The 25,259-nt window shown below is 33.0% G+C and overlaps 1 protein-coding gene across 1 annotated transcript in view; it reads left to right on the top strand.

The window, feature by feature from the left end:
- The window catches only part of LOC123662973 (glutaredoxin domain-containing cysteine-rich protein CG31559-like), a 115,387-nt gene extending 96,852 nt beyond the window's left edge, over positions 1–18,535 (top strand). The window contains exons 4-5 of the mRNA XM_045597738.1: positions 13,166–13,231; positions 18,306–18,535. Of these exons, the coding sequence (XP_045453694.1) occupies positions 13,166–13,231; positions 18,306–18,482 (243 nt within the window). The 3' untranslated portion in view covers positions 18,483–18,535. The remainder of the gene's footprint in view (positions 1–13,165; positions 13,232–18,305) is intronic.
- Positions 18,536–25,259: the final 6,724 nt, after the last annotated feature.

Below are 25,259 nucleotides of genomic sequence, written 5' to 3'. Positions count from 1 at the left end.
TAAGCTTTACATAAATTTTGACTCACTGATACTCAGAGATCAGGATCATAGCAACCATTACGCTAGTAACTGAAGGTTAATCTCCACTCATGACAATATTTGTATGGGTCATACAGATGTGTGTCTTTTCTGTTTTTAACCGACTTCCAAAAAAGGAGGAGGTTCTCAATTCGACTGTATTTTTTTTTTTTTTTTTACGTATGTTACATCAGAACTTTTGAGCGGGTGGACCGATTTCGACAAATTTTGTGTGCACCAAAGGTGGTGTGTGCCAATTGGTCCCATTTAAATTTATTTGAGATCTAACAACTACTTTTCGAGTTATATCTAATAATGCGTTTTTACTTGACGCTTTTTTCGTCGACCTACGTTGTATTACACCGCATAACTTTCTACTGGATGTACCGATTTTGATAATTCTTTTTTTGTTGGAAAGGGGATATCTCTAGTTTGATACCATGATAAGGAAACCAGGATCTGATGATGGTATTCCAGAGAAATCGAGGGAAACTCTCGAAAATCCGCAATAACTTTTTACCGGGTGTACCGATTTTGATAATTTTTAATTTAATCGAAAGCTGGTATTTATCATGTGGTCATATATAAATTTTATTGAGATCTGATAACTACTTTTTGAGTAATCTTTGATAACGCGTAGTTTCTTGACTATTTTTTCGTCGATCTACGTTGTATTACTTGTCGATGTAATTGAAGTCGGTTTTTTTTTCGTTTGCGAGCAAACACAATTATTTATACAGCGTACAACCGTACGGCTCACCTGATGGTAAGCAGTTACCGTAGCTTACATACGCCTGCAACTTCAGAAGCATTACAAGCGCATTGCCGGCCCTACCCCAATCTTGGAGCTCTGGTTGCCTTACTCACCACAGGAACACAACACTGCTTGAAAGCACTTTTGTTTAACTGTGTAAGTTGTGTGTTAATCTTCTGTAAGGTCGAGGTACTTCTCCAGTGGGGCTGCTCCAAATTTTGACCACGATATTTCCTGCTGAGTCCCTGTTTGTTGTTGTTGTGTTGTGTTTCTGGACCTAAGACATATGATTTTATTCTACTGGGTAGCATTGATATTAATGTAAAGTATTTAATATGAAAATTGTATCCTTTGATGTTACTATTCACAAATAATTTTAACAATCGATCAAGGACACTAATAAACTTAATTATTCTTACGACGAGACGATGACAGATAAGCTATGCTAATTTAGACTGATTAGTCCATCCATCAAGATGATACAGATGGCCGGTGATAGCATTAATTTCATTACTATTTTATATATACACTATATTTGTATATACTTAATAATACATTAGGTGTTAACAAGCAGATCACGTACTAATTAGGTACACCTTTAATAACAGCAGATATCGATAAAAAAATATTTAATTTTCATTTATTATTATTACCTATAATTAAAAAGGGAGGTGATATAGTTTTATATCAGTAATATTAAAAAAATAGTCATTTCTTTAGCGATTTATTTTATTTTGAAATTTAAGAATGTATTGATATTACAAAAGAAAAACACGTCAAATATCATTCACTGCAACTTAAAATGTGTTCGAACTTAAGCGGAAGAATAAAAAATATTTTATCAACGATCAAAAATTTGAATAAGTACGAATTGAAAGGTATATAACTTTTGCATAGGAAGTCTCTTTAAAAAGTTGGCGTATCTGCAATGAAGTTAATATTGAAAATTCGAAGATATTTTCAAAGACGTTGCCTTGTGATAAACGTATGAACCGACAGTGACCTCAATAGTAGAAGTAGACAGTAATTTGGATCATGTTAGTGTAAGTAATTTGGGAGCGGTACCCGAAAAAAATGTAGCAGTTACAAAATTTTTAAGGAATTGAAATTTATATTTTATGACTATTTACTTATTTTAAAAATTGTATATTTGATACTACGAGTATTCATATCAATATTTGTTAATTCAAATTTTGTCTTATAAATATTTCTTTACCTAATAATTTTAATAACCTTCTATTACAAAAAAAAAAAAAATTGTTTATTTAATCTTAAACCTTTCGCATCATTGAAGTTTCCCTACAATTAAATAAAGAATAAAAGATAAAAGGATAATATTTAACAACTCCTAAAAAGCGGGCTTAGAAAACAAGGGACTCTTAGATCTTACGGTAAAAGGGTCTGATAAATCATTTTAGAACAGATTATCTTTAATATAAATATTGTAAATCATTACGAAACCTATAACGTACATGAATTAACAAGATACCCTTCAATTACTGGATACATTAAATTATAATCCAATAACATAAATTAATTATTTATTTATTAATATTCGCGACGCGCTGGCGCAGCGGTCACAGCACGGGATTGTGGCTGTTGCGCTAGCGGTTGTGGGTTCGATCCCCGCACATGACAAGCATTTGTATTGGCCATACAGATGTTGGCCGTAGTCTGAGTGTTTGTGCAGTTCTTGTGAGTCTCCCCACCGTGCCTCGGAAAGCACGTTAAGACGTCGGTCCCGGTTGTTATCAAATACGCCTGATAGCGATCGTTACTTATAGTCGGGAATATATCCGCCGACCCGCGTTGGAGCAGCGTGGTGGAATAAGCTCTGGTCCTTCTCCTATATGGGGAAAGAGTCCTATGCCCAGCAATGGGATATTACAGACTGAAGCGTTGCTAATGCTCCAACCTTATAATATATAGATTTGGTTGAAGACTTTAGAACTAATCAAGTTGACAAAGAAATGTTGTTTACGTGTTAATGGCCTTCCTTACTTTTGTAACATTTTTCATTCATCACGTGATATTATGTATACATAGCATATAGCCTTTATCAAGAAGTACCTGACAAAGAAATATATTTAATTTAAACTGGTAATTCCTGACATTGACGTGTTTAACCAAACTCTTTAGCTTTATTATATTTCTATATAGACTAAAATGATTAAATCATCTTTACTTAGACCTTACCTAAATCAATTAATACCTGACACCAAACTTGCATATTTATTATAACTACCAATTGAATAAATGGTAATTCATTGTTTATTCTTTTTGTTGCACTGCTTATCACATAAATTGTATATATATTTGTAAATGAATTAATGCTTATGTATTCACTAAGATGTAACAAGATCAATTCAATATCCTTGGAATGTAGGACATCCATAAATGTTATCTGAATCGAGACAATCCTTACGCAATAATATGCAAACGAAGCCTTGATCGTTAAAGTAATTATAAAACAATTATGAATACTACTACAAATAGGTGTGTAGATCAGTTTTTAAATTAATATAAATTATGTTATTGACATCGCTATAGTGTTGTACACCGTATGGGCGCTCACACACCGGCGGTTGTGGGTTCGATTACAGCTTGGGATGATTATTAATTTCTATTAGTATAAATATTTCTTTCCGGTCTGGTCTATCCTTATTTATCCTTTATCCCAACCGTGCCCTGAAGAGCACGTTTCGCTGTCGATTTTGGTTTTTGTCATAAATACCTGATATTGATCGTTACTCATAGCAGGGAATATATCTGCCAACTCACAGAGGAGCAGTGTTGGATTAAGCTACAATTCATCACCTACATAGAGAAAAAGGCTTATGCCCAGCAGTGGGATGCCATAGCCTGAATTGTGAAATTGTGCTATATGTCTTGGTTAAAGCTATACTACATATAAACCTATATATACCTCCATACTATATATATCTCTTTTTTTGTAGTAGTAATTCTTTTTTGGAAGCTTTTCAAGGTACTATATAAGTTATATGTTATTAGTCCGAAAATGGAATGCTATAGCCAGTCATTAAAACATATAGTCTATGGTTATATAATTATAAAAAGTATCTTAGTTAAGCGTGTAATTCACTTTAAATAAAATATTGATAAAGAAATCGGTTTTATAAATGATTATTAATAAACTTTTTATTAGCTTTAATTAAAATTTTGTGAAAATAATACCATATGTAATATACCATATATATATACAAGCAGTTTGTAAAAAAATGCGATTCTATTAAAATACGGTTATTAATATTTCATACATATGTAACAAAAATCGGATGTGTAGTCAACCTAACGCTTTTCATTGCATCATGAATTTATGGATAACATACCATACGCGAGCAGGTGTTCGATGGTAAATAATGTATCTATACTGGGATGTATCATAATGCTAAAAGCATTTCATTATCGCTAGCAATTAATTTTCTAGTAACATACGCAAAAGATCGGTTGTAAATACTGGTACAAGTGCTAGAATTGCAATATTGCGGTTTTAATTGATAGATTATGTATTCTGTGTAATAATATATTTCTTATACTTTCTTATGCTGGTATAATTTCTTAATAAAGATATGGTTATTCCATTGAGTAACACTTAATACTAATTACATTTACGCAGAACGTGTTGTCTCTACTAATCGTAAAACAAACTCAAAAAAATGTGCGTAACAGTAAAATATACAAAGAATCCCAGTATGGTGGAAACAAAAAAGGAACAAAATTTGTTAATTCTTATTTTGAAAAATTAAAAAATAAAGTTTTAATGTGTTTGTACATTTAAAACAAATTACCGAATTAAAAATTTAAACAATTAATATTTATTTGCGATTATTAACCTCAATTTAAATGGTTATGCATTTTTACAATTAAAAAACAAAAAACTGAAATTATGCTTTTAGTTCAACTTGCTTTTGAAAGCACTTTTAAGTAATTAAAAGAACTTAAAGCTCTTACCGGTTCTTTACATAGTCTAAAATATTATAACCTAGAGAATAGCTAAGTAAAAAAATACTACCATGGTAAGGAGTCTGGTCAATACAGAAAGTGTAGGACATATAGCACGCTACGATCCACGGATGTGAAGTTGCAGGTTATAAATGTCTACAGATCTAATAAATATTAACAATTAATTAACTTCATTGAGGAAAGGCATAGTAGGGGCAGAAGACCACAGCTAGATAACTCTGTTCTCGGGTAATATTGTGTTTCTGTAGTGAGTAATAAAAGTTGAGTCTTTTGGTGAGGGTCGACGGTAGTGTCGACAGTGCCTGCATTGTTCCTGGTGCTGCAGGCGTCCATAGGTTACGGTAACTGATTACTATCAAGTGGGCCGTACGCTTGTTTTTTCACCTTTGCTATATAAAAATGGAGTTATATTTTATGAATTCAATATTTTAATACAATACATATTCGTACAGAAAGCTGTGTAATATTAAGAGCAGTAAATATTTAAAAAATGTATTGAAACTATCCGTATGTTTGCAAACGGATCTAAGTTCAGGGAATTGAAATTACTCCTAAATAAGTGAGTAAGTTTTCTAGGAAACGATAAACATACATTCTGATTTAAAAGGAGTAGGTAAAATAAGAGGTTCTTTGGCTTAATAATTTTAAAACTTTTTTTTAATAAATAGTTTTGAAACTACCGAAGCAAAGTAATTTATTTTTATAAATAAATAGATGTACAGATCATAAACATAATGTTGAAATACAGGTTAACAGAGCTGAGTCATTGATGCTTTTTTTTATTTCACCGATTTTGTAACATGTAAGATGCTCCATTTTACAGCCTTATTGAAGTAAGATATATAGATACGTAGCTACATATGAGACTGAAATTTTATACTTGATCCTAAAACCGACTATTAAAAGTATAATCTTCAAATGGTGAATCAAAGTAGCTAATCTTAAGATTATGAAGGCCTATGTCGAGGAGTGACTAATTGAGTGGCCAAGATGGCCAAGAAATTTGATAACTGGTGGGTTCGTAAGGGATAACCAATAAATAAAATAAATAATTCGTAACCAGACGCTCTGCGTTACACATTCCCTCTATACGCACTAAGCGATTCGCTAGTACATTCTTGATCCGTACGGCCAAAGAATGGAACTCTCTACCAGCGTCTGTGTTTCCGGAAAACTATAACCTGGGGGTCTTTAAGTCGCGAGTGAACAGGTAAGGCTTTTAGGTAAGCGTATTCCATCTTAGACCGCATCTTCACTTATCATCAGGTAAAATAGTGGTCAAACGCAAGCCTATTATTGTATTAAAAAAAAAACTGAATTTGATTAACAGGTAACTTTTTGGAGTTTACTCTTTAGGTACCAATATAAAACCATGGTATGAAAAAGGTTGGGTAGTGATATCGTCTGAACCAGTAACGCTAACCTGCCCCAAGAGTGACATTTTATCGCGCAACGTGACTTGCGAGAAAGAGAAAAATTAATTTTCAAATACGGAAATCGGTCTTAAGAGTTAAGCTCCAGTTGAGTTTCGGAGCTGACAATCATACTTTTTAAATTAAATATTAACTAGTTAAAACTATGTAGTAATTTTTTTGTTGTGAAAACACGTTGTTCTAATGGGAGCGGAATTTCTAAACTCTAACTTCACACGTAGCCTCAAAACGTTGTATTATTCTGAAATACAAAACATTCCAAGAAAAATGCCTATGAGGATTATGAAATAATTTTTATTTTATTGATATAATTTACACATAGAAAAAAAGTACTCCTAAAATATTACCTTCATTTTTAATTACGGTACATCCTTAGATTAAAAAAGATTGTTCATCAAAATTGTTGATTTTGTTCACAAAGCGAGATTCGCTAATGATAATTGTATTTGCAAGCAAACGGAAAAAAAACTGACTACAATTATATCGACAAGTAATACAAAGTAGGTAGACGAAAAAATAATCAAGTAAATACGCATTATCAAAGATTACTCCAAAAGTTGTAATCAGATCTCGATGAAATTTAAATGTGACCACATGATAAACATCAACTTTCGATTAACTTAAAAATCATCAAAATTGGTACATACAGTAAAAAGATATGCGGATTTTCGAGAGTTTCCTTCGATTTCTCTAGGATTCCATCATCAGATCCTGGTTTCCTTATCATGGTACTACACCAGGGATATCCCCAACAACAATTATTAATTAATATTCAAACAAAAAAAAGAATTATCAAAATCGGTTCATAAACGACGAAGTTATCCCCGAACATACATGAAATATAAGTCGGTTAAAAAGGTTATTTACATAATCATAGAACGAATTCACCATTTAAAAATGCCACCAAACCTACTGCATTAACTGTCAGGAAAAGTAAATAAACCTAAACGTCAAAAAATATACATATAGTGTAGAATTGTTTTTTTTTTCAGTGTTAATATCTACCATAAAACTATTTTTAAAATAATACCTAAAATAAAAAAAATATTAAAGGTACAAGAGGTTACCATAAAGTAAGCCCGCTTTTTAGCCTATTTTAGCTTGATTCAAAAAAATATGCCGAGAAAAATATTATACTTGATTGTGTTACGTAATTGACAAATAAATCTATGACTACTCGTGATAATCCTTTAAGTACCTACACAATTCGATATGGAAAAAAATCTCATTGAAATTGTTGAAATCACGTGACAATTATATTCAATAACGTATGTTTCAAATTCTTCATGCTCGTCCGATGAAAATATTGTGTCATCAAAGGTCATACATCATAACCAAATATTGCCAAATACTCGATGTTAATAATGGAATCATTCAATTATACGTTCTAATACCTTGTCATAGGACCGTTTATCTAATTTCTTAAAATTCCACTTGGTATTCATGAGGTCATAATTGTATGGGAATATTTTTTGAAAGGTGTGAATTTTTAATCTCGGTGGGCATTTTATTATGCAAGTACGTGTATTGTATGGATGTGTGCGTGTACTGGCTTTTCACAACTTCGTATACTAATGTGTACTCAGCAAACTATAAATGAGAACAAATATTGACATAATAACTTGCCGAAGCTTAGTTTTGTATGTATAGTATATGTTCGAATAAAATTTGTTTTCCATATCTAAGACTATAATGTGAAGTTAGAGACTACATGATAGTACTTTTTCTGGTGTATCATGATTTTTTATACAACTAGGTTGGCTAAGAAGCGTACGACTCACCTGATGGTAAGCGATTACAGAAGTATCGCAAGCGTGTTGCTGACCCTATCCCCAACCTAACCTAGGGGCCCTGATAACTTTACTCACGACAGGAAGACACACTACGTCAGAGCAGAGTTATTTAACTGTTATCTTCTGTCGGGCTGCTCCAGATTTTTTTTTTGAGTGGATAGGAACGATGTAAAAATAATAATTTTTACATTTTTGTGATATTTAAAAGTGCATCTATGCTAATATTATAAAGAGGAAAGATTTGATTGTTTGTTTGCATTGAACAGGCTCCAAAACTACTGAACCGATTTGAAAAATTCTTGCACTCTTGGGAAGTTACACTGTCCACGGGTGACATAGGCTATATTACATTTTCAAAAAAATTACGGGAAAAAAAATATTTTGAAATTTTTGTTAAATACCCGTGTCAATCCGGACCGGGATATAATACCTATAATGATATTTTGATATTTTATACACCTATACTGACAAACACACACATACACACACACTCATACATGCATACGTACACTATTAAATGACTATTACATACACTTTTCTATTTTTTTTTTAATATTAAGTGTTTAATTCCATTACTTATCTTAAGATATCTTGCCTCGTTTGTTTTATCTCTGATCTCGGGGTTTGTCAAATCAAATAATGATTTAAAAAGTTTACAGTAACCTCTTTCACAACTTCATTAAAAACTTAATCTTCACAACTTTAATGGCTTTAAGGTTTGATTTCGAATAATTTGATTAAAATATTTCTTTGTACAATTTTCAAATACATAATGATCTTAAGAAATAATTTATGATTTCGTTGTACATACATATGTATAATATTTTTGCATAAACATGCACTATGCTTAATGTGGTATGTGGATATTTAATTTACTAAGTATTAAGATTATAATTTTCGAAGTTTCGCTATAACAACGTAACGAAATACAGACATATTAATAAAGTTTTCTATTTATTATTCGAGCAGTTTCCCCTTATAAGTTTGATTCCTTAATGCTCATTTTGTCTTGTTCCGAAGATAGATAATTTGATATAAGTGATAAAAACACGAATAGATTTTTATTTTTGTCAATCCAGTCTCATTCTACGCAACATAAAAAACTCTAGATATTTTTTTTTTTTTGTTAGTTATTGTATATATAAAATATTATTAGAAAGAACATAATTGAAAATGTACAACAGAACAAATAAAGTAAAAAATGATAACATACATACTTTATAAATTACAAACATCTACTTTAACAACCTATATTATACAAAGCTATATGAATAAAAAAAACAACGGTTGATTTTACTAGTTAGAATTTTATACGTTTATGTTATAAAAACTGTTATTTCATTTCATACAATTTAACAATCTACCACTATAATGGTTGCTTTATATGATAATAATATTGCGTATTTAATTGGATTTCTGTACAAATGTTGTGCAGAAAAATGGATGTTGAATGTACAAAAGTAGTAGTAGAATCTACGGGGTTTTTTTTAACGAAACTACATTATAAGTCTACATTTAATTACTATTATCTTATTATATTTATCGGTAATCATTTATATAAAAATTATATCAACTCTATTCTATTAAAACTTAAAATAATTTTATCCGAAATGGATAACTATTCCTTCGAAAGGAAGGATAAAAGGAAAATAAGCCATAATAATATATGGAAGCTGAAAAAATATACATATGTACTACCATTACTTTGTACTTTTTATTTTTTAGTTGATAATGATTTACGTTAGCTAATTTTTACTTCGCCACGTATAAATAATTGAAAAAATTAAAAAATATGTAATGTGTCGATGTCGGCACTTAAAAGATACTTATGAAAGCGATAAAAGATCAAATAATTGTTTTGACAGACAAATGATTCACAGTTTTGATGCTTGCTTGATGTCTAACTCAAAAGTGGGTGTAACTTACATAATCATTACATACTATAAAACAAAGCCGCTTCCCGCTGTCTGTATGCTTAGATCTTTAAAACTACGCAACGAATTTTGATGCGATTTTCTTAAATAAATAGTGGTTTATATGTATAATATTTATATTAGTAAGGTAGAGGTACACTAATTATTTTTGCAACCGTGCGAAGCCGGGGCGGTTCGCTAGTATAAAATATATTAATATACCCTTATAAATCATTGTGGCGAAATGGTAACGAATTTATTGTGTACGCAATATGATACACAACGATGAAGTCACGGTATTAGCTAGTGTAATTGTAAATAATTATTTTTCCCATGGCTATTATAAAAATCAACAGAAGCGATAGACGTTACTTTGAAACAATGTCACGGCATCTGTTTCTATATTTTAAAACAATTTAGCCAGAAAGCATTTTAGTTACAATTTTGATGAAATAACACGAACTTTACTTAATTTATAATGAAATTTCAGTTTGAGAAATTTACAATAATTTTTTACTAATTGCTTGTCACTAGAAAGTTTAATCGGTCGACAACGTGACAGGTGTCAGCAAGTATAATAATTCTAATAGGCTATTATCTTTTTTAACCATCTGAGCAATCGATCGCGTAAACATCGCAAGATTTTTGCCAATTGCTAAAGCACTATTAAAGTCATTACTACAAATATACGACGGAGTTAACGAACAATATTTTTTTATAATATCTGTGTAAACAGATTTGCTTGTACATATTAATAAAATAGGACAATAAAACTAAGGGAAGTTATTTTAACTGAGGTGGGGCTCAGCGGGAAGAACCCGTTTAAAATCTGGAGCGGTCCGACTGGCGAATTACCTCAATCACACAGAAGATCACAGCTAAATAATACTACTTTGATGCAATGTTATGTTCCTGTGATGAGTAAGGTGACCAGAACTTTTAGGTGGGGTGGGACTTGAGCGTAGGGTTGGCAATGTGCTTGAAATGCTTCTGGTGTTGCAGGCTACGGTAATCGTTTACTATCAGGTGAGCCGTATACTTGTTTACCGACCTAATTGTAAAAAAGTCCATATTCCCTTAAAAGTTTGAAATTTTGTTATTTATACAATGTATTTGTTTTGCAAGGCAGTATAGTAATACTCTATGATCTATATAACAAAAATAGTAACAAAAAATATAATCAACCGAAAAAGTATTAAAATTCAACGCATACGAATTACTCAATTCATTATATCTTGTTTATATTACCTAATAAAACACCTATAATGTTGTTATAGACAAGCCAATAACTTTTCGAAGGAAAGAAATAATCGTAATGTATCTTAAAAGGCTTTATTGTCTGTGTCTTACATAGTAAAAACACTCCACTCAAATATAGTACCACATTAGCAAGCGGAGGCGTTAATAAGCTACAATACGTAGCAATCTTACTGTAGGTAGGCATTGTAACAGCGTCTAAACTACTCAGTACTAGGCAAAGGTCCACTTTTTTGACAAACAAAGACAGGCGTTGAAGCGAAATAACCTAAAATGGCTTGAAAAGACTTTTTTATATTAATGACTAAGACGGTAAACTAGCTTACGGCCCACATGATAATAAGCGATTCCCGTAGCCTATAAGTGCCTGCAACACGAGAAGCATCAAAAGCGCGCTGCCAACCCTAATCACCACAGGCACACAATACTATTTAAGGGCAGTATTATTCAGCTGTGATCTTCTGTAAGGTTGAGGTACCGGGTGGCGCAAAACTTCTCTAGACGGACTGATCGTAATTTTGATCAGGATATATCCTGTCGTGCCTGACTGTTAATGAAACAATTATACACTACTTTAGGCCATCTTTGTAAATATTATTAATTTCTACGCGAGCGAAGCCACGGACAAATGCTAGTATCGATATATTCCAATTCCCATAAGACGCTTTGCAGAAAAAAAATGTAAATCTGTCTACCTACGCGCTAGTATTTAAGGGATTTGTCTTCGCCAAAATGGATGGAAGCTCGTCGTACTCGGGTGATAAATTACATACTTTTAGTGCAAAGTAAAAAGTAAATTAATGTCTTTTATTGCATTCTATAATAGTTATAGAATACAATACCTAAAAGAGAGTATTATTGCAGCGTCATAACACTAATAAAAAACACAGCCTGTTTAAAAAGGCACAATGGCAGTCTTCCTCAGTTCCGCGTTCTTTTATTCACGGTGACAAAGACCTATCCCCACCTGCCCACGCACGTAACATAAACCTCAATCGATTTACGTTATTTTCTCACATTTCCTATTAAATTTGGGCGTTTATGGTTATCGAAGATCTCAAATTGAAAAGGGTCGGTCTACGTGCTTAGGTTAATCTTTTGTACTGTCATGTAAGAAAATTCTATTTTTGTTGTATTTAATGATATCATAAAAGTATATTATGCCATTGTCATTACAGCCTATACAGTCCACTGCTGGACATAGGCCTCCACAAGTTCACACCAAAAACAACGTAAACTCATGTGTTTTGCCCATAGTCACCACGCTGGGCAGGCGGCTTGGTGACCGCAGGGCTGGCTTTGTCACACCGAAGACGCTGCTGCCCGTCTTCGGCCTGTGTATTTCAAAGCCAGCAGTTGGATGGTTATCCCGCCACTGGTCGGCTTTTTAAGTTCCAAGGTGGTAGCGGAACTGTGTTATCCCTTAGTCGCCTCTTACGACACCCACGGGAAGAGAGGGGGTGGCTATATTATTTAGTACCGTAGCCACACATTACGTAGTAAAAGTATATTATGACTTTATTAAAAATTCAAAGTAATAAATATATTTTTTTCGGGCTGAATCTATGAAACAACTCCTTAACATAGATATGTTTTATATTTTTAAACCTACACAAGTTAAGTCATTTGATCTAATGAAATAAGAAAAAATAATTGAAAAAAAAACAACATGTAATTTATTAAAAAGATAAAAACAGTTGTGCATTCTTGTTTTAGTAATACAGAAAATAGATGTTTTAAATCGCTTATCAGAAATTACTATTCCGAATTCAAACAATATTTCAGAGTGAACAATCTGTTTATAAATGATAGTTTTAGGCTTTAAATCATCACGCTAATCATCGTGTAAGAATAAATAATCCATCTATGTTAACAAATCTGACAAAAAAGAAACTCGATGCAGATAAAGGCTTAAAGGACATCTAATTATTTTTAATAAAATATTTGCCAATCATTTCATTTTCTCTCTTCTGTCTTGATGAGTTAATTAAAAATATGTTTTGTGTATTTCAGGACGCAGAGACGGTTGAAAAATTGAACGAGTGCGGCGAACTCAGGAAAATGCTGAAACCGTACAAGGTAGCTTTGTCCTTAGTCTATAAATTTATTAGTCAAACCTTTACCGCCATTAAAAAAAAGCATTCCAAGTTAATCTAACTTGCCGTTTCACGGGTTATTGGCGTCGATAATACGGTATTATTCCAAAAGCATGTATGTATTCTTACGATTCATTCCTTGAAAACTCTGTGGATATACGACAGGTGGAATTTTATAAATTACGAACAAACGAATGAACGAAATAAATATTTTCCCAATCACATAATCATCAACACTACACGTCATACAAATAATGAGTGCTCATCCCGATAATCCTTTGTGATGCATTGTACCGTGGACGCCTTAGCCTTTCGTGTTTTTTTTTTTTTTTTTCGTTTTCACGAAGTTTTTATATATGAAAAGACAACAATCAATCATCTTAATATTCGTTATATTTGTGTAATATTCAGAGTGAATATAAACAAGGGGTAGTAGATGAACCAACAACATTTATAAGCTATATACAAAAAATCATGTACTTTTATTAAGCTATAAACTATGAAATTAATATCTTTAGGTACATTAATGTTATGTTCAAGTGATTTATAATTACCCTTATATACTAAGTCTGGTTTTGCATAAACGTAGACTGAGATTTAATACTCTAAAGCTAATGTTTATATTTGAACTAATTACTTTAAATTTTCAAATTCTCGTACGGTCAAATAACATCGACTTTATTTATATTTATTCTTGATTTTCTATTTGAAATTAAAACTTCTCTCATTGATCTTTACATTTATGTAAAAAATATACATGTAGCTTAGCTATTTACTTCAAACGGGTATTTATTTACATTAGTAAAAATCGATGTGTATGTATTTTTTTTTTTATTATAATTTATTTGATAAATAAATTAAAAATATATACATATTATCAAACAATGTAATCGATTGAAAATGATAAATGTTTTATATGTAATAGGTATTATATAAAATATGTTTTCTTTCTCACACTCATATAATTGATCGATCCATCACTCTAAGAAGAAATGACTCGTTAACAAGGCCAGGCGAGTGGGATGTAAGACGTGTAAATTCTTAGTTACATCATTATCACTCACACAATTATACAAAATTTTGTTAGTCGACAACGTACTACAAAACATACAATATATAGATTTAAATAATATTATAAAAGCAGCGGCGGTATTTATGTTTTGGATACTTATGGATAATTATAATTAATATATAATAATATTTAATTAATATATAATCGGTGAATTCAGTTTAAAACGTAATATTTGTGTTTTTATTTTAGAATAATTCAAATTTATAAAAACAAAAATCTCATTAAAATACAATATTTAAACAAAACAAAAAAAAAAACATTTGTTCAATAATTTCGAAAGCTAACAAATGATTCAAATACTTTTAATAAAGTTACTTCAAACGAACGGTTGAGGGCTTACAAGCCTTCGATCTTAAAACAATTTTAAGGATGTTTCAAATTTTACAGATAAAATAACAGTTAAAACATTATAAACCTAAATATCACTCGAATTTATTTTATTTACATTTCAAAATTATACAGACTTTTGTATTTTATAGATAATTTCGTTTCTAAAAGTAACTAAAAAATCAATAACTATATAATACTATCTGTGTCCCGCGGCTTCACCCAAGTTAATTTGAGGAAAAAACAATCAAATATTTTTACTGAGCACGCGCGCGTTAGCGCAGCGCTTTGTGGCTGTTGCGCTGGCGGTTGCGGGTTCGATACCCGCACATGACAAACATTTGTATTGGCCATACAGGTCTCCCCACCGTGCCTCGAAGAGCACGTTAAGTCATCGAACCCGGTTGTTATCATGTACACCTGATAGCGATCATTACCCATAGTAGGGAATATATCCGCCAGCTCGCATTGGAGCAGCGTGGTGGTTTAAGCTCTAATCCTTCTCCAACATGAGGAAAGAGGCCTATGCCCAGCAGTGGGATATTACAGACTGTATTATATATATATATATATATATATATATATATATATATATATATATATATATATATATATATATATATATATATATATATAATATATTATTAATACTCGCGACGTGCTGGCGCAGCGGTCACAGCACGGGTTTGTGGCTGTTGCGCTAGCGGTTGCGGGTCCGATCCCCGCACATGACAAACATTTGTATTGGCCATACAGGTGTTTGCCATAGTCTGGGTGTTTGTGCAGCCCTTGTGGGTCTCCCCACCGTGCCTCGAAGAGCACGTTAAGCCGCCGGTTGTTATCATGTACACCTGATAGCGATCGTTACTCATAGTAGGAAATCTATCCGCCAACCCGCATTGGAACAGCGTGGTGGGTTAAGCTCTAATCCTTCTCCTACATGGGGAAAGAGTGGCAGGCAGTGGCTTATTACAGGCTGAAGCGATTACTGTGCAACTCGGATGACTTACAAGCGTAACACAAAGCGGCCTCATTTCATTTGATTTTACATTATCTCCTAAATTATAAATCCAAATTAAATGGTATAAAAGACAAAGGTTATCTTTATTAAATCATATACGTGTCTAATACTAATACAATAAAATCACCATTTCACTTTTTATGATCAATTCCCTCAAATATAGTTTTTGAGTAGCTTTAACTATGTACGTAGTATACGCAACGGAAGCTATGAAAAATGAATATCTTTTCCCGTTTTCATAACATTTCTTATAAATGCTTAGGTTATATTGGTAGTTGGTCGTATCGTGGTGTTGTATAGCCTATAGCCTTCCTTTGTAAATGGATAAACCACAATACAAAAATAATTATCAATTCGAACCAACACTTTCTGAGATTACTTAACAAACTTAAGCTTAACAAAGCTTAAACAAACACTTCAGCTTTATAATAGTTTCAGTATCAGATTACGTAGCTAAATATTTTATTTGTTTATGAAATAAATAATCTGACAACAGATTATAGAAAAGTTTACGCATCAAGACGATTTGACAAACGTTATTAACTTTTTGAATATGGAATCTTTATTTATATGCATTCGATTTGTTTATATATTTTTATAAAATGTCAAAAAGAAACATGATTAATTATAAAATGATTATTATTGAAACAATCAAGAATTTACTTACATTCAATGTTAAATCAATCAATTTTCCCTAACGACTTGTCAAACATCTCGTAATAACTTCGAAGTGAAATTGAACGACTAACACTCGTGGCATTGCAACGAACAATTAATCATTTTATAATATTCAGTTAATGGAATTTTAATTCAGAGTTCAAATGAATACACGAGCGTTGACATTGTTGTTATTATAACGTCATCGGACCGGGCGAATTTTGTTATGCCATATATTTTGTGAATATGTCCATTATATTATTTTTTTTTTGTTTTTGGTCAAAAATTAGTGATACAAAAAAAAATTATCTAATTTGATGCAAACGTTCAGAAATTATGCTTGTACCTGTATAAGTTTCTAAAATTTTATTTATTTATCTATAAAACGGAATATTTACCGTGCACGACGCGCTTGCAAGACTTAGGCGTACTTAAGTATCGGAAACTGAAAATAACCAATAAAAACATGCTATGTATAAATCATAGAGTTAGTGAGTATGAAATTTTAATATATTCTATGTAATAGTGTTTTATATATTGCGAAACAAAATATAAACAATAATACACGAACTAAAGGTTTTCTTATAGAACATCTTATTCAAAAATAACTTAAATAACAAAGTTTTATTATAATAGCTACAATTAATCGTGCATTCGTTAAAAATTATTTTACTACGCCATTTCTGTGCGTCGTTACGAGATGTAATACAGCCCTTTTCGTTAAACAAATTTCCTAATAGGATACAAATTATAATAATAAAACTGGACCCTTAAATATCGACATTAAATCTTTTAATCTAAGTTCAATACTTTACTTTGTAATATTAGTATAGGTAGGGTCTGAGTAATCTTAGCAAAAACAAAGAAAGAGTTTCCTAGGATTAAATGACGATCTATTCAACTACAAAGCGGAACTGGAGTTACAAGCCTCTCGTTCTTAAAAGTGGAGACAGTTCAAAGCTTTGTGATTTACGCTACTTTCAAAGAAAGGAATTCTCTATTAAATCATATTAAAACTTAAGATTTAAGACTTCTTAATTATCTTTTTTTTTTGCTACCGAACGTATATCTACCGTAAATAGCGGCACTCTGAAAGCCTTGTTCTTACATTTAAAAAACGACTGACGATCAAAACGTAGAACCATTTTTTAAATATTATTTTATCTACAAACGATAAGCAGGGTAAACGATATACTTTAATTTTTCTATCCTCCGAAAAAAACAACTTTAAAATTATCAAATAAAATTGAATAATAAGTAAGAATACCACTATTATATTTATTATCTATATTTTAATATCTTCTATATACGTAAAGCAAAAAATTTGTAACCTTTTTTACGAAAATTTATAGCTGTAGCGGACCTGGCAGACGTTGTCCTGCCCGGAAAACAGCTACCAAATTTGATTGCTTACATACCGACAGCAGCGCAACTTACCGGGTCCAACTGGATAAAAACTACCCTATCTCCCAAGTTGAACCACAGATACTTACAAAATTTGATAAAAATTGGTTCAGTAGTTTCGGAGTTACATACCGATAGCAGCGCCACCTACCGGGTATAATTGAGATAAAAACTACCCTATCTCCCAAGTTGGACCAAATTACAGATGTTTACAAAATTTGTTAAAAATGTGTTCAGAATTTTCGGAGTTTATCTGGAACATACATCATGTCACGAAATTTTTATATGTATGCTAATATTTTTTTTTAATTATGCATAAAAAATACATTAAATCAATAAAAAAAATATTACACACACTACCATGTATTTGACTTACACACACACGCGCGCACAGGTATTCTTTCATCATTTTTTGGTTTTTATTGTAAATTAAATTTTTAAAGGCGGTTACTAGTACAAATGATAACAAGAACTTTTTTTAGAAATTAGTTTTATATAGGAACGCTTTGCTCATTCTAGTAACCTTGTTAAACGTATTCGTATAATCGTTAATCATTATTCCATTTATCGTTTCAGAGCCCAGATGCGTGCAACACATGCCAATACTGCGGCGGCTTCCGTCTCCTGCCGTGTCGGATTTGCAATGGTTCCAAGAAAAGTCTACACAGGAACCATTTTACTGCGGAATTCGTCGCCCTGAAATGCATGAATTGCGATGAAGTCGGTCTCGTTCGTTGCGAAGCCTGCTCTTGATTATTTCTTGAAAATCAAGGATCAAATTACAATTTTAGGATCTGGAAATCAAGGGCTAAGTATTGATATGATTAAATTTTTTAAAGGGCTAACGTCTAAAGTCGGGTTTCTGTATTAAACAACTCATTCTGCCTTATGTAAACGCTAGCAAAATGAACTGTTTTTTGAATATAGGAACGGCACTTTAATACAATCGTTAAAATATCAAGTGTTAAATATGCATTTCAATTAAGATTTGCTATTGAAATAAGGGATAAAAGTTTTACAATACGAGCGAATTATTTTTAAATTTAAATGTAAATGAAATATTTGAAGCTAAACTTAAGTGTACATTGAAATCAAGTCAGATTAGATATATCTTTTTTGTCCTATTTTTTTTTTTAATTTTGAAAATTTATCCTTTATAAGGGCGAGGATGTCTTAGTTCTCAATTATAATATTTCAATATCATCTTCATAGTAATAGTTAAAATTCGCATGTTTAATATTTAAATACATTAATAAGTAATTTTTTTTATGATATATTAAATAAATTATAACGCTTATCGTTAGTTTATAATAACGATTTTTTGAAGAATTATTTATAAATAATTCTTTCGTCACACAAACATTAGGGAAAGTAACTTGAGAGCATAATATAAAAAAATATCTTAAGAGTTTAAAATATTCAATGATTCAATCGTAGTAACTAAAATATTATAAAATATTTAACATTGTTTAATCAGCTCAATGAATCAACTTTAATGCCTTGTACATACTAAAAGTGTACATAGTTGCATTTACATCTCGAAATGTTAATAGTTCAAATCACTCAGTTTGACATTTTTCTACATTTAAAACACAACACAACTAAGTTCCAACGCTGCGTAAGTGTCGATAGTACGTTATGATTTGTGAAATAGTTAACGCAGCTTGTTTCGCAGTTAGGCATCATAAAAGAGTTGATTATGTATTTTTCGTACAATTTCATTAAACATTGTGTAAAGGTGCTTTTATTGTAGTTATTTTAATGCTCAAACTATACGGGAATAAAACAAGTCTGGAAATATCATAAAAATGTTAATTATGTAGCAATTAAAGTAGGTAAGTTAAGCTTAAAAGCATAATTTTTTATTGAGACTTCTTGAAAGTAGTATGCCATAAATTAGATGCAATAACTTGTATTTATAGGCAAATAAAATATTTAGATTAAGTACTTTTAAATATAATTTAGTTTTAATTATAAAGCATATTGTTTTAGTCGAGTTTCAGGAAAAATATTGGCGCAATTACATTGATTGTAGATTTTATTTCACCAATAGATGGCGCTAATGACAAAAATATATTTCTAGTTAACGCCATCTATCGTCAATTGTATTAACAAATTTTCACTTCAAAAATATTACTTTAGTGAAATAAAAAGTTAATTATTATTATGATATGTTTTATGTTATTCTTACTCCAAAAATATGAGTTATTAATATATTTTCTAAATAAGTGTTTCAATCGTTAGTAAATGTAACTTTATGCTGTCAATGAATACTTATAGCTTAAGCTAACTAGTTTTATATGGTATAATAAAAAATGTTTTTAATTAAATATTTAGCTAACATCACAAAAATCGTAATTAAACCGAAAATCATATTTTTATTTCGCATAATTTTAGCCTATTTTATAATCAAAATAGAGTTTAAAGATTCAAGTAGATATTTTATTCTTAATTTTATTGATGGTAATAAAATACAATTACATGTGATCGCTTACAAGGAAATGTGATAAATAAATAAAATTTGTAAGCACTTAGAAATAAGTCTATAAGTTACTCTGTAATTAAAAAAAAAAAAAACAATCAACATCATGTATGTACATAAAATTGAACAACATCGCCTTTCTTGTTTTAATCGTAACATTACAGTTTTAACGTTCAAGTAACTTTTTGTTACTGTTTGTAACGTTAAGTTTATTGTAAGAATTTCGTAATACTTTAGGGCATTTTGTAAATAACAATTTTGTATTCAATAATAATGTCACAAAATAGTCGATTTTTTATTTTCTATACACACCCAATAACACTATATTATAATAAGATACACAAACGCACATAGGTACCTACTTGAAAAGTAAGGTCGTGTACAACACAGTTATAGGAGTATTTTACGTTTTTCATCATTACATTCTAAATATTTAAAATTAACATTATAACCCATCCTGAAATATTTTACAGCTGAAATTTACTAGACGAATAGTTAAAATAATCGTAAACGTTTGATACCTATCATAATATGAAAAGTTTTACTATTTTAATATGCGCAATGATCTCACTCTCAAAACAGCATTGTTAAAACGAATATAAATTACATGCATACATAAAAACACAATACAAAGTAACGCCTGTTGCTACTATACGAGAAATCAATGTCACAACACATACAAAATGTCGCCTGTTGCATGCTGTATACACGAGACAACATAAACAGAACAGCACACATGGAAAGTTGACGTCGAGTTTAATGTTCGGGTAAACGGAACTCAACGCACACTAGTACATTTCAGGGTCTGGTTCACGCATACCAGCGTGAAAGGGATGGAAGCTGCAGCTAGGTCGCGACTGACGTCACGACGCGCAAGGTCAATATCACTAGCCTGCTCTCTTCTAACGTATCGTATTTACCTGTTGTCTCTTTCTAACTGGCTCGCCATCCCGTCTAGGCCAGGGATTGCAAGTGTTTCTTTGTGTGTGTAATATTACACGTGTATCTTTTTGTTTTTACTCACACAGATAAAATATGAGGATTTCCTACTACACTTTTCCATCGACCGAATATGACAGTTTTGTATTGAATCATCTTTCAAAGAAATTTCGACCTAATAACGAGTTGATTAGGGATAATTTGGCTTAATTTAATAATAATTGACAGTGAAAGGCTTGCACGGTTTATAATGATGATAAATGACAAAATTATTGTGAAAATGTAATGGCATTTCCTTGTTACTTTGATCTTGAGTTCCATTAAATTTATAACACCTTCAAAAGTCGTATTAGTAAGTGATCGTTATTTGCTAAAAGTTTTTCTTTGAAGTTAATGTAGGGAGCGTTAACGTTGTTTAAGATTATAGAAACCCGTCTAAAGGTAACCCTCTGAAATCTGACATCCGAATTATGCAGGTTCGAATTCAAGTAAAAATTACCAAAAAAATTAGCTTTTTTTTAATATTCCAACGAAATTATCTATTAGTTTAACTGCAAATTGTGAACGATGATAAAAATTGCTATTATTTTTTATGATAATTTTATCCGCGCTAAGATTGGTTTTTGAGAGAAAATTTATGAATTTGCTAGGCCACAGGTGAATGTCAGCACCCAATTAGTTACTATATGGACTTTTCTACTTTTCTTGGTAAAGCAGATGCTAAAAGGCTAAGATGTACTCTGATAAAGATAAAAGTTATGTACTTCTACTAGAAAATTATGACTAAGGAATGTTTCTCAAAACTGGAAATTAAACTCATTATTGATGCAGCAGTTAAATGTATTTAAATTTATTATAAACATTTACTTTTTTAAATACTTAAATACTCATATAAACTTAATATTAAATTGAAAATTGTTGCTTATTTGGATAATAGTGTAAAAAACTTTCATTTGGTAAAATTAAAAGATTATCAGGGTATACTCATTAATCGGCGAACTCTATCTTTATGACGAAAGTCCAACTTATCTTTTGAAAAGTTTTCTCGGAAAAACGTAGACCTCAACTTTGTTTTTTGTATTCGAAGGAAAATCGACACAGTGGCGGTATGTAAAGATTTTACTTCGGATATCGATCAGCTGTAGTGTTGTGACTATTAGGACAGTACGGGATTTGATATTTGGCAAGACAAGAAAATAGAGACTGAGGTAGTTATGTGAATATTAATCAAAATATTTATCCAATGTGTGTACTACCACTGCTGGAGAAGAATAAAGTGAAGTGCTTTTATTAATCGACTTCCAAAACGGAGGAGGTTTCTCAATTCGACCGTATATAATTTTTTTATGTGTATACGCAAAATAATTTTGTCGTTTCTTAACCGACTTTGATGATTCTTTTTTTGTTGGAAATCGAGAAATCGAGGAGAACCTTCATAAATCGTAGGGGTGACTATTGACTTTGGTAATTTTGTTTCGTCTACGTTGTATTACTTGTCGATGAAATTGAAGTCGGTTTTTTCGTTTGCTCGCAAACACAATTATGTTTTTTATACTAGACTAGCTGACCCGGCGAACTTCGTATCGCCTAACAGTGACTTTTAAGTATTATCACAAATCTTTTGTATGGGAGTATAGAAAAGTGTTGTTTTTAGACTTTTTAAGGAAATTTTAAATTTTTTTTAAATTTTTCTCTCCGTAAGAACCATCCTCGTACTTCAAGGAATATTTAAAAAAAAGAATTAGCGAAATCGGTCCAACCGTTCTCGAGTTTTGCGCTTAGCAACACATTCAGCGACTCATTTTTATATTAAGAGGACATTATTTCTCGCACCATCCGGCTGTTTTAGTACTGCTCCAGAACTGGACCTATCTAGCGTTTTAATAGGTCAATGTGTACTTAACAGACACAACAGTAAACATATCGGTAGAATTTCAGAGCAACCCACCTGGAGATAAAAAATTGCTCTTGAGCTCCTGTGATAAGTAAAATAATCCGAGTGTACAGCAATACTACGGGATTTACAGTATAAATACGCCGTTACAAGGTGATGACCATTTATTTAACTGAATAAAAGGCGATACAATTTTTTTTTTTTTCGAATTGTTAAGTGCTGTTGGCCATAGCGGCCTTTACAGCGTCACCGGTGAGAGGGGCAGGGTACTAAAGACACCGGCCGCGAAGGAAGAAGAGGAGCCCTCTGGGAGGGCTCGGGGGAAAAAAACGCACGCTGTAAGGGTGTCTCCTAGCGAGATCGCACCTCGGCTTAGAGCGTCATCGGAGTGGAGGAGGCGCTATACGGAGCGCTGAGACGGCTTACGGACGGTCCGCTACGCGCGTGCGAGCCGTCAGAACGCGGGGACCTCGCCCTCGCCGGCGGGGGCGGTGTGTGTATGTCTTTTGTGTGGTGGTGTATATGGCGTTAAGTGCCGTGATCCTATCGTCAGGGTCGGTTAAGACGTACATGGGACGTCTTTGTACGGTCTGTAAGTTTCCTCTACCTACGTATTTGCAAGCCTCTGCTACAAGAGGGTTTGGGTGACTGCGCGCTCTCTCAAAATACGCTGCAGCGAGTACTTTGAGGTGCTTCGCGATTGAATCGATCTTAAGGTCGCGATGTAAGTCGACATTACGCACGTACCACGGCGATTACGTGGCAGTGCGTAGAAACTTGTTCTGAATGATTTGGAGCCTGTGGATGAGGGTTGGCTCCACATGAGCGAAGACAGGGCACGCGTAGGTCATAATAGGTCGTACGCAGGCCTTGTATAATGTCGTCTTATTTCTAAGAAACATTTTACTCCTCCCGCATAGCAGCGTGTGCAATCGACCTAGTACGAACGCTGCCCTGTTTCGGACCCGGTTGATGTGGGCTTTGAACGAAAGTTTACTGTCGAGAATGACGCCTAGGTACTTTGTTTCCTTTAGCCAAGGAATCGGAGTGCCGAACAGGGTTATGGTCCCGGGTTGACCTTTCGTCCAGAAGACGCGCCTGGTGTGCTTAACAAAGTGCAATGCTGCACTTTTTTCGGGATTTACTTCGATTCTCCATTTCCTAAACCACTCGCCGAGGGCGGTGGCCGCGGATTGGAGTCGACGAGTTATAGCCTCGACGGAGGTACCGGTCATGTAGATGGCCGTGTCATCGGCGAATAAGGCCAGCTTGGTAGCTTTATTCTTGGGAATCGGGATGTCATTCGTGTACAACGAATAAAGAAGTGGTGAGAGCACCGAGCCCTGAGGGACTCCGGCGCGGATAGGACGGGGCGAAGACAGAGTGCCGTCGACCCAATATCGTAAAGTGCGATTTGACAAGAAGTCTCGTATGATGCGCACGAGATTATCTGGCAGTTCTAGTTGATAGAGCTTGTATATCAAGCCGTTATGCCAGACTTTGTCAAATGCCTTAGCGATATCGAAGAATAGAGCCCCCGTAGTGTGAGTACGGGACGTGGCGAAACCTTTCAGGACGTGCTCCGTTAAGCGGTGCACCTGATGTACAGAGGAGTGATGAGCTCGAAACCCGAATTGCTCGTCAATGAGCGGAGATCGCATTTGTTGCGTGGCTGCCTTGAGGCGAGTGTGAATAATTTTCTCATACACCTTACCGAGTAATGAGAAGACTAATGGGTCGATAGCTCGAAGGGAGGTTCCTGGGTTTTCCGGGTTTGGGGATTCCTATCACGAACCTCTTTCCACTGATCGGGAAACGAGCAACCGGCCAGAAGGGCGTTATAAATCATGACGAGCAGCATGATAAGCTGCTGAGGAAGACGTTTGAGCGTCTTGTTGGTGATTCGGTCGGGATGGAGGATGGCGGTGAAGCCGCCCTGCGTTCGACGAACCCGTCCACCATTGAGAGGTGTATGGGATCGCACAGCTCAGTGCTTGGGGAGCATTGGCTCTCCAGACTACTCGCAAGGTACTCGGCCTTGTCTAGGTCATCGAAGGCTGGCGGGAGATTCGGCCTAATGAGGGGAGGTGTAGAGGCTACGGTGACGCCTCGGAGTCTCTTCGCCCACGACCAGTAAGCGGTGTGCGACGGGGTGAGTTCTCCCAGACGTCTACTGTAGTAGTCATCCCTGAGGTCGGCGAAGCGAGCTTTCACC

The sequence above is a fragment of the Melitaea cinxia genome, chromosome 19, assembly GCF_905220565.1.
Source record: "Melitaea cinxia chromosome 19, ilMelCinx1.1, whole genome shotgun sequence".
NCBI lineage: Eukaryota > Metazoa > Arthropoda > Insecta > Lepidoptera > Nymphalidae > Melitaea > Melitaea cinxia.
Note: the sequence above shows the minus strand (reverse complement) of the source record. Positions and strands in the feature narration are given on the sequence as shown.